Raw genomic sequence first — 9492 nt, 5'->3', positions numbered from 1 at the left:
CCCCTTTACCCAAGGGGGGTAGGCCATTTCTTTTCCCCCCCTCTTTTTTTTTTTTTCCACCCCTGCCCTCCCCCCCCAATTTCCTCAATTTTTCTTGGCGGGGGGGGGCCCTGTCCCGTTTCACCTCTCCCCTCTTCCCCGGGGGGCGCAAGAAAGCCGAATAAGTTAAAGGGCAGTGCGAGGAAGGGAGGCGAAAGGAAGACGCCCCAGAGGACGGTGTACCGTGGCAAAGCCATCGAACTCCACCTTTACAGGGTTCGGCGAATCGTTAGGGGCCCATCCCCTCCCACCAAAAAAATCCCCCCTTCATATACCCTTTTTTCCCCCCCCCCCCCCCCCCCAAACACCCACACACACACAACGAAAACTAACCTCGGCGCCACTCTCCTAGCCATTAACATCGCTGCGCTGCGCTGTAAGTTCACACAGAGCGATACATCTTCCACGCCGCCCCGCGAGTGATTTGTTGCTCACTCGTCGCTCACCCCCCACCCTCACTTTCCGCCGCCTCTTCCCCACTTCGCCGCTACGTTTTCTCGGTTGCACTAACACGGCTGCACTCAGAGTAAAAAAAAAAAGGAGAGAGGCGAGGTCGGTGGCTCTTTTATTCATCGTTTTCTGCCTGTCTGAATTTCCTTTTCCCTGCGGTCACGTGAGCGCGGTGCCGTGTCAAGCGCCCCCCCCCCTAGTCGCTCTTCTCTTCAATCTGTCTTTTTCACAAGAGGCGGTCTACCTTGGCTCAGTTGCTGAGGCTAGTTTTCTCTGTCGGTTGAATAGTACTCAGCCACCGGGTAGAGGCAGAGACGCACATGTGTACCTGCGTATACACGTAGCGTCTTCACCGCTCTAAAGGACCTGAGGTAGACAGAAGGAACAAGTTTGTAAGGCGCGCGCCCCCACACACGCTCCTCACCACGTTGCAAGTCTCTTTGTTTTTTTTTTTCAACAGTGGCCCCTCACCCGTTTTCCTCCTCTTTTCCTGAGAGTGAAAGTGTGCGTTTCCCCACTCCCTCTTTTTTTATTTTTGTTCAGTGTTCCTGCCGTAGAGGCGACGCACGCACTGTGCAAGTGCTCTGCTTGTCACCACACATCGATTGAGTAGACCCTCTTAAGCAGCTTTGCTGTGTGTTTGAAAAGTGCATAAGCACTACGATAAACTGGATACCTCTCACGCCAGCACACACGCACATCTCTGTCATGTCTGCTTCGCACCAACGCAACGGCGGCACCTCCGTGTCAGAGGTTGAAATGACGCAGAGGAACTCCGCAACGATGAAAAGCCAGTCCTCTCCGCTACTCCGCGGTGGCGATTCGACCGCCACTACCACGATGTCGGCTGTGGGGGGCGGCAGTGCTGGCAAGAATACTGATGGCATCCGCATCCGCGTGCGGTACCTCGTTGAAGGCGTGACTGACGCGGCCTGGCGCCTTGTACCGAACGTCGCGACGCTGAAGCAGATGGTGTGTGAACAGGATCAGTACTTTGCCTTGCCACCCTCGCCAACGGGTGGCGGCGATCATTTTGCAAAGCTCCCATTGCGACCCCCTGCGCGCACGCCAGCAACTACGAATGCTTCACCCACGGTTCCCTCTGAGCCCACCGCTGACAAGACACACGGGCCATTCGCCTTTCCAGCGATCCGGCTGTCTCCTACCTCTACTCCCAACAGCGACGCTTGCCCGGCGTGGGTCAGCATTAAGGCTGCCACAGAGGAAGAGTTGGCGGAGGTTCTGGAGAGCCTGCCCGTGCATGTGCTCACACGACGCCGCATCATCTCAGTGCTCTGCACCGATGAGGATGCTGAGGGGCTCATGGAGCTTGGGAACAGCGAGTCGAGCAGCGACGAGGAGGATACAGAGTCTTCTTCGGACGGAGGGCGTGAAAAGGACGGCCGTGCCAGACGCTACACAGCGGTGCGTGACAACTTCTTCGAGTACTTCCCCGCACACGGCTACGCCGTGCTGTGTCTGCAGGCAGTGGGGCTGCAGAGGATGGAGAGTACGAGATGCGGCGCCATCCAGCATGATGGGATGAACCGACGTGGCGCCCAGCTGCCGTGCACACCAGTGGTGGCATTGGCCTTTGAGTCGGCGCTCTTCACCTTCAGTGCGAGCCACTTTGGCGGAGAAGGAGACGTGGAGCTCATCGTGGCCAACCACGCATGGGTCAGCGAATCTACAAGAGGCACCGGTGGAACTGGCGTGTGGGGACTTCACTCGGCAGCGTCGCATCTGTCAACTGTCGGTGGCCTCAAGGGGGCTGAGTCACGCAAAACCGAAACAGGCGACACCCCTTCCGTCGAGTGGGAGCGCCAGTGCGACACAAGCCTTCCTCTCGACGATGCGGGCAGCTTATTCAAGGATCAGGTCAACGGAGCCACACCTGACGCGCCTCGTGGCTCAGCCGCTGGTCGAGGGGTAGAACGAGCACCGCTCACATACCCCGCCGTTGCTGCTGTAGGTGCTGCGCCACCGCCGTTATCGGCACGGCAGATGAGAGAGACCCAGCAGGCCATGGCCCCCTTCGGCTCCCCTAGCGACCCGACATCGCCGAACTACCGTGTAACCACAGCCATTTCCGTCGTATGCAGCTCGCTCGTGTCCGCCATTATCGCCTACCTCCAGAAATCTGTCCGTGTGCTGCTCATTGAAGCGGATCAACTCGATGAGCTTGTGCTTCAAATTCTGCCTTCGCGTGTTGACCAGGATGACATGCTGGTGCGCATCAAGAGCCTGCGCCACCTCATCGCTCTCTTTCACATCGACGCTTTGCAGAAGGAGCGGGTGTTGAAGGAGCTGCTGTTGCCGGCAATGCGCCGGACACCGCTTTCGAGATCCACGCCGGCAGTGGAGCGCTACCAACGCTTGCTCTCATCCATTCGCAGCACGATCCTCAAACTCCGCAAGAGTCGCGACATCGTCAACAGAGCGAGCATGACCCTCATCAGCGGTGTGTCAGCACGCCTCTTGTCGCACTGCCACTTTATGGACTACCTGAACCACGTGCAGACTCAAATTACTGTCATAGTGATGCCGGTCACCATCATACCAAATTTGTTCGCCATGAACGTACGAGTACCCTTCACTGACGCAGAGACGACGACACCCTTCTTCTGCATCGTGATCATTACGCTGATGCTCTTGTTGGCTGGTGTTTCGCCGATCTTGTACAAGTTCTTGATGTATAAGACGCCAGGTGCGCTTGCCACGATGGAGTAGCGAAGGGATGAAAAGGAAACGAAGAGGTGGGAGTGATTGGTCTTTTCACTGACACTTTGCTGGCGACGAACCGCAGAGGAAGTTCTCTGCTGCGCATGTGTGTGTGTGTGTGTGTGTCTTCGCTCTCTTCGTCGTTTGTCGACCCCCTTCCTCTCTTAGTGTCCTTGCGTTCTTTTCGTGGAGTTCTCCTTTGGTTGCGCCGCCATACCTTCCCCCGTCGTCACCGCAGCTGCTGTCGCCCCCGCTTCCGCTGTCTCACACGCCACAGACGTGACTGACGCCTTACGCATCTTAATTTTATTTTCTTCCCTAACACCGGCCCTGATGATGTCGACTGCCTCACCATGGTATAAGAGCGTAGTAACCCCTCTGGATGTCGGCGGGCAAGTCTGCCCTGGTGCTGTGCCGGAGAGGTCTGTGGTCATGATCACATTTGTGTCAGTCCCCGAGAGGTCGTGCCGCCGATTCAGCATACACGCGTATCCACCTACTGTCCCCCCTCCCTTCAGAGCGACGGGCTGTGGGTTCTTTGTGCGCGGGCACATGTTTGTCCGTGGGCTCCCTCCGCTTGACACAGCCACACCCGTCAAAGGCGTGCAGATTCAGGAGCGGGCGGAATGTCCCTGCCGCTACAGGCTCATGGCAACGATCTCCCTGTCGCGGCACATGCGGGCAACCCACCCGGACACACACACACCCCACGACATGGGCGTAAATGGCAGATGCGGACAGCGAGCCCTCCGACAACAGCGTTGTCCTGAAACTGGTCCCGCGATCCAATGGTGCGCGCACTGTACGCACGCGCCGTCAAGCACCGCTGGCACGGTGTATGACATCCCAACGAGGCATGCGGAGGCCAGAAGGGCACGAGTGATCGAGGAAACGGGCGTGGAGAAATCCATGCTGGCCAGCCCCACAGTGCAGGAGCGCGAAATGCGCGGCACCTCCCACATCTGGCCGGGCGGGCTGACGGGGCACAGGTGTGAGAAGCATGGCGAGAGCACCCCGAATCATACCATCGGACCCTCCAGACTGCCATGTGGAGAGTCCCCACGCCATGCTATGGAATGCCGCGGCTTGAAGCGGCCTCCGCGAGAAGCACAGCACACAGGCAGGGCACCGGGCCTCAGAGGGCCCTGACCTGCAGCTGGCCTACTTCCTCCCTGAGTTCATCCGGCATGGACCTAAACCACCACCTGCTATCCACACGACCGACGCCACAGCCTCTATCCTCGAGCGGGAGTCTGGACGCGTCCCGCTTTGGATCGAGGCATGCAGTCCACCCAGGTCCATCTGGCGGCGATTGTGCAGCTCGTACGTGAAGGAGGACGAGGAGGGACATGGACGCCCTGCAAGACGCATGACCCGGTTCGATGGTCGGCGGTTCGTCCTAGACGACGAGGATATCGCCCCAGTGCACGAGGGAGAGGTGAGCTGTGGCTCCGTGCGTACGCCCTGTCTGGCTTGTTCGGAGCTGAAATCACACGTTGGAGGCAACGCAAGCCAACGAACAAAATAGGGCTACACGCTGGGTTGTCTTTTCCTCTGTTTTACCTTGTCGGCCTCGCTGTTTAAGCACTTCACCTTTCTGTGCCCCTTCTTTCACTACCCCCACCCTCGGCCGGCATCCTCCACACCAGTAAACAAACCAGCATGACGATTACACCGAGCACAGCACCATATATGGATGTTCACACTAGTTAAGTGAACCCTGATCCCATGCTTCCACCTGAGTACGACGGGAGAACTGGTCTCCTCTTCCTCCACTTCCTCTCTACTGCCTCCCTCCTCCCCCCTCGTGCGGACGACGCACGCCCCCCTCACACTCTGCGCCACGCCCGCAGTATTAAGACGCGCGCGCTCTCTCTTTCGCTAAGTAACGCTCTTCTTTCTCTTCGCGTTCTGTTGTTTTCCTCTAACGTACAGTGACTGCGCGACGCCCCCAGCCCTCGCCAACCACCCGACCCGTCTTCTTCCTCTAACCCCCTCCCACCCTCTCGCGCCCACGCCCGCGCCGCGTCCCCGCAGTCTCGTAACAGCGACGACCCGAGCAGGGATGACGCGACCGACCCTAACGATGTACCGCCAGCTATACCGCGATCTCGTGCGCGCTGCCTTTGCGGCGGAGGCGGGCGAGCCCCTCGAATGGCAGCCGGTCGTTGCTTCCGGCGCGGCGGCTTTAGCCGACCCGGATGGCGGCGCAGGCTCGCACGGCCACAACCACAGCGGTGAGCACGGCCACAGCCATGGCTGCAACTCTGTGGAAGGCGACTACATGCTGGGACTGCACATTGCTGCGATCTTCATCATCCTCGCTGCGTCGGCTGTGGGCACGCTGATCCCGATTGTGGGGAAGCGCGTGCCTGCACTGCGGCTGCACGCGTACGTGTATGCTGTGGGCAAGGCCGCTGCTACGGGCGTGGTGCTGGCTGTTGCGATGATCCACATGATCAACCACGCTGCTACTGTGCTCGCGTTGGACTGCATCCCTGCGAGCTTCAGCAAGCTGTACGAGGGCTGGGCGTTCCTGTTCGCGATGATTGCCGCTATCGTGATGCACGCGATTGACGGGACGATCGTGTGGATTGCGGAGCGGTGGACCGCGCGCGCTGGTGGCGAGTCGTCGAGCTCGGATCCGTGCCGGGACTCGTTGTGCGCGGAGTGCCCTGCGATGCGCGATGGCGAGCCGGTGCCGATGCAGACCGAATGCGTGTTCAAGGACGCGGGCGGTGGTATGGCGGGCGGAAAGAGCGGTGACTCTGTGGATCAATCCGACGGCGCAAAGTGTGTAGGGCACCAGCATGGCGTGGCGGTGCCGGAGGACTTGCCGGTGGCGCAGCGCGCTGTTGCGGCGGTGTGCATGGAGTTCGGTGTGACGCTGCACAGCGTGTTTGTGGGGCTCGCGCTTGCCGTGTCGAACGGGGCGGACCTGCGCGCGCTGATTATTGCGCTTGTGTTTCACCAGCTGTTCGAGGGCCTTGCGATGGGCGCGCGTCTTGCAGACGCCTCGTTCAAGATATCACTGGAAATTGTGCTGATGCTAGTCTTCTCGCTCTCGGCCCCGATCGGGATTGCTGCCGGCACCGGCGCTGTGGTCACGTCGCGCGACGCACTGTCGGGGACAACCTACGCACTTGTGAGCGCCATCCTGGACGCGATTTGCGGCGGGATCATGCTTTACATTGCCTTCAACCTGCTGTTCGTGGACTTCCCAGCCGACCTTCGCGTGCATTGCGGCCCAAAGAGCAGGAACAGCGTGGCGAAGCGGATCGGCATGTACGCCGGGCTGTGGATCGGCGCGGGTGTGATGGCGCTCATCGGGAAGTGGCTGTAGGTGTGGGACCGCTCCTGCTGCGCCTGCGCAAGTATATTGGCTGGGTGGTGGATGCTGCCGTGGGTCGTGCTTGTGTGCTGCTGTAGGAGGCGGGCGGGCCGACCGTGTGTGTGTGTGTGTGTGACGTCTCATCCCCAGCTGCAGGCATTCCATCTCGCCCTCTTTCCCACCCTGTCGCAAGCACGCGATGCAGCACATAAGTGCTATAACAGAATTGTTTTAATCTTCCTTCTCTGTCTATTGCCCTCCCCCCTCCTCCCCTCGGCACTGTTTAGTGATTTCCTTCCCTTTTGGTTCTCCTTTTTTCTTCGCGCCCTCACGCGCCCTCCACACCTCGACCCTCTTCCTTTGCATCGGCATAGTACACACCCGTGCTCCCATACTCACCTGCCGTACGCCGCTCCGTGACGGGGGCCGGAGGCCCTCTTTGTGGTCTTCTCGCTTTTCTCTCTCCCCTCCCCGTGACTCACCCAGTGCCCTCTTTGCTTCGCTTTCTACCGACTGAGGTGCTTTTCTCCCCTCTCTCTGTGCTGACTTGTCATAGCGTGTTGCTCTGGGGGCATCATCCGCGCCGTACACCCCCTCCCCACGTTCTCCCCCCGGCGGAGAGGTGCGCGCTGCTTGCGAACGCAATAAGTAGCCCTGCACCCCCTCGTCTTCCTGCTGCTGTACGTGCGCATGCTACCTAGTAACGTGTGGTCTCTCTTGCCTTTACTGTCCTTTGCCTTGTTTCCATACCAGTTGCGAGTGTGTGCTTTTCTTTCCCCACTGTGTCCGCCACTCTCACTTCCACCCTTACCCCGCACTGTCCCCGCGACGACAACGGTGGACTGCGGCACTGATTTGTTTTCCTTCTCTTTCGAGCGAGTGTACCTGTGCTTCTGTGTGTGTGCGTGTGTGTGTGTGTGTGTACCTGTACTCCCATGAGTTGAGGAGGGGACAGTGGGTGCCTTGCGGTGGCAGAGCCGCGTGAGTCGGCGTTGGTGTGCGTGTGTGTGTGCTGCTTTGACTCCTGCGCGGCTGCTGCTACTGCTACCCCATGTCCCTTCCTATGCGCGCGTTGATTCTTCTTCTGTGTGTGTGTGTGTGTGCCAGTGCGTATCCGACTCCTGCTGCTTCCCCTCTCCCCCTCGGGGAGTTGCAGCGGCTGTGTTGGCGCGCACTGCACGACGCTCTCGCCTCGCGTGCGGTTGCTGCGTCTCCCTCCTCTTCGTCTGCTCGCTTCCGCCTCCTCTCTCCCTCGCCTGGCGCTCTTTGCGGGGGATGTGCGTGTGTGTGTGCGTGGGCATGCGCCGACTGCTTCCCTGCTTAGCACTGCAGGGCTCCCCCCTGTGTGCTGCGGTGGGTGCGGTGGCGCGCTGCAGGCGGGGCGTCGGAGGCGACGTGCCGTGCTATCTCCCGTTTCTCTCCCTCTCTTCGCCGCCGTGCGCGTGCGTGTGCGTGTGTGTGTGCCGCCGACTCCCGCTGCTGCTGCGCCTGTCGTTCGCCTTTCCCACTTCACCCGTGCTTTTACCCCAGTAGTGTGTTCCTTTAAGAGCTGTACCGTGCTTTGTGTTCGTTCGTGAGAGGTGGCGTGCTGCCGATCGCCTGCGACCCGCGTTTGTGTGTGTATATATGCGTGTGCTTGTGCGCGCTGCTTCTCTCTTGGATGTCTGCTCCCCTTACCGCCGCACCTGCGCCCATGGCCCAGAGTTCGCTGTGCCCGGCGCCTTGCACTGCGGACGACCGCCCCGGCTGCGGCTGTGTGGCTGTGTGACTGTGTGTGTGTGGGCTGTCGGACTCTATAGCAGAGACGTGCAGCGGCGCGTGTGTGCGTGCCCCTTTCCTCTTTCTGCGTGTGTGCGCGATGGCGGGGTGAGGTGGGCGCATCGAAGATGTTCCTAGCGGATTAACAAAATAGGAAAACGCGTGGGGTGTGTGCCGCGTGGGCTGCGATCTCTGTGCGCTGGGTCGTGAGACCCTGCCCCCCTCTTTTGCCCTCTCCTGCGTTTGTTTTGGGGCGTGCACGTGCGTTCTGCCGCCCGTCCTCCGATTCTCGTGCCGTGTGGTTGGGGGTGGGCTTTTCTCTTGATGACGAGTGGCGCGGCCTGGCACAGGACCCGCGGCGCAACGAGAGGGCGCTCGCAGACCTGGAGAAGGCGATGAACGACCGTGCGCACGTGCTTGCGAGCGAGACGAAGTGGGCGGACCGCGGCAAGGTGCTGGACCCGAAGCCGGAGGGCGTGCCGCTGTCCCACGTCCCGCTGGACGAGGACGCGGAGTTCGTTGCGCTGGAGGACGAGTGGCGCGGCCTGGCGCAGGACCCGCGGCGCAACGAGAGGGCGCTCGCAGACCTGGAGAAGGCGATGAACGACCGTGCGCACGTGCTTGCGAGCGAGACGAAGTGGGCGGACCGCGGCAAGGTGCTGGACCCGAAGCCGGAGGGCGTGCCGCTGTCCCACGTCCCGCTGGACGAGGACGCGGAGTTCGTTGCGCTGGAGGACGAGTGGCGCGGCCTGGCACAGGACCCGCGGCGCAACGAGAGGGCGCTCGCAGACCTGGAGAAGGCGATGAACGACCGTGCGCACGTGCTTGCGAGCGAGATGAACTGTGTGTATCGTTTAACCCCCTCCCACCCTTCGCGCCCACGCCCGCGCCGCGTCCCCGCAGTCTCGTAACAGCGACGACCCGAGCAGGGATGACGCGACCGACCCTAACGATGTACCGCCAGCTATACCGCGATCTCGTGCGCGCTGCCTTTGCGGCGGAGGCGGGCGAGCCCCTCGAATGGCAGCCGGTCGTTGCTTCCGGCGCGGCGGCTTTAGCCGACCCGGATGGCGGCGCAGGCTCGCACGGCCACAACCACAGCGGTGAGCACGGCCACAGCCATGGCTGCAACTCTGTGGAAGGCGACTACATGCTGGGACTGCACATTGCTGCGATCTCATCATCGACAGTCA

At 60.8% G+C, this 9492-nt stretch overlaps 3 protein-coding genes across 3 annotated transcripts; all 3 read left to right on the top strand.

Moving 5' to 3' along the window:
* Positions 1–1197: 1197 nt before the first annotated feature.
* LBRM_28_2120 (conserved hypothetical protein) lies at positions 1198–3219 on the top strand (the record flags this gene model as incomplete). The annotated part of the gene is made up of 1 exon (XM_001566192.1): positions 1198–3219. One exon carries the CDS (start codon positions 1198–1200, stop codon positions 3217–3219), a length of 2022 nt encoding a protein of 673 aa, XP_001566242.1.
* A 2275-nt stretch (positions 3220–5494) lies between these two features.
* On the top strand, positions 5495–6553 carry LBRM_28_2110 (putative zinc transporter; the record flags this gene model as incomplete). The annotated part of the gene is made up of 1 exon (XM_001566191.1): positions 5495–6553. One exon carries the CDS (start codon positions 5495–5497, stop codon positions 6551–6553), a length of 1059 nt encoding a protein of 352 aa, XP_001566241.1.
* Positions 6554–8694: 2141 nt separating this feature from the next.
* LBRM_28_2100 (calpain-like cysteine peptidase) lies at positions 8695–9210 on the top strand (the record flags this gene model as incomplete). The annotated part of the gene is made up of 1 exon (XM_001566190.1): positions 8695–9210. The coding sequence occupies one exon, from the start codon at positions 8695–8697 to the stop codon at positions 9208–9210; it is 516 nt and encodes a 171-aa protein (XP_001566240.1).
* Between the last annotated feature and the right edge of the window lie 282 nt (positions 9211–9492).

This window comes from Leishmania braziliensis, chromosome 28 (genome assembly GCF_000002845.2).
Source record: "Leishmania braziliensis MHOM/BR/75/M2904 complete genome, chromosome 28".
NCBI classification, from domain to species: Eukaryota; Euglenozoa; class Kinetoplastea; order Trypanosomatida; family Trypanosomatidae; genus Leishmania; species Leishmania braziliensis.
The sequence above is the reverse complement of the archived record's forward strand: the minus strand, read 5'-3'. Positions and strand labels throughout refer to the sequence as shown.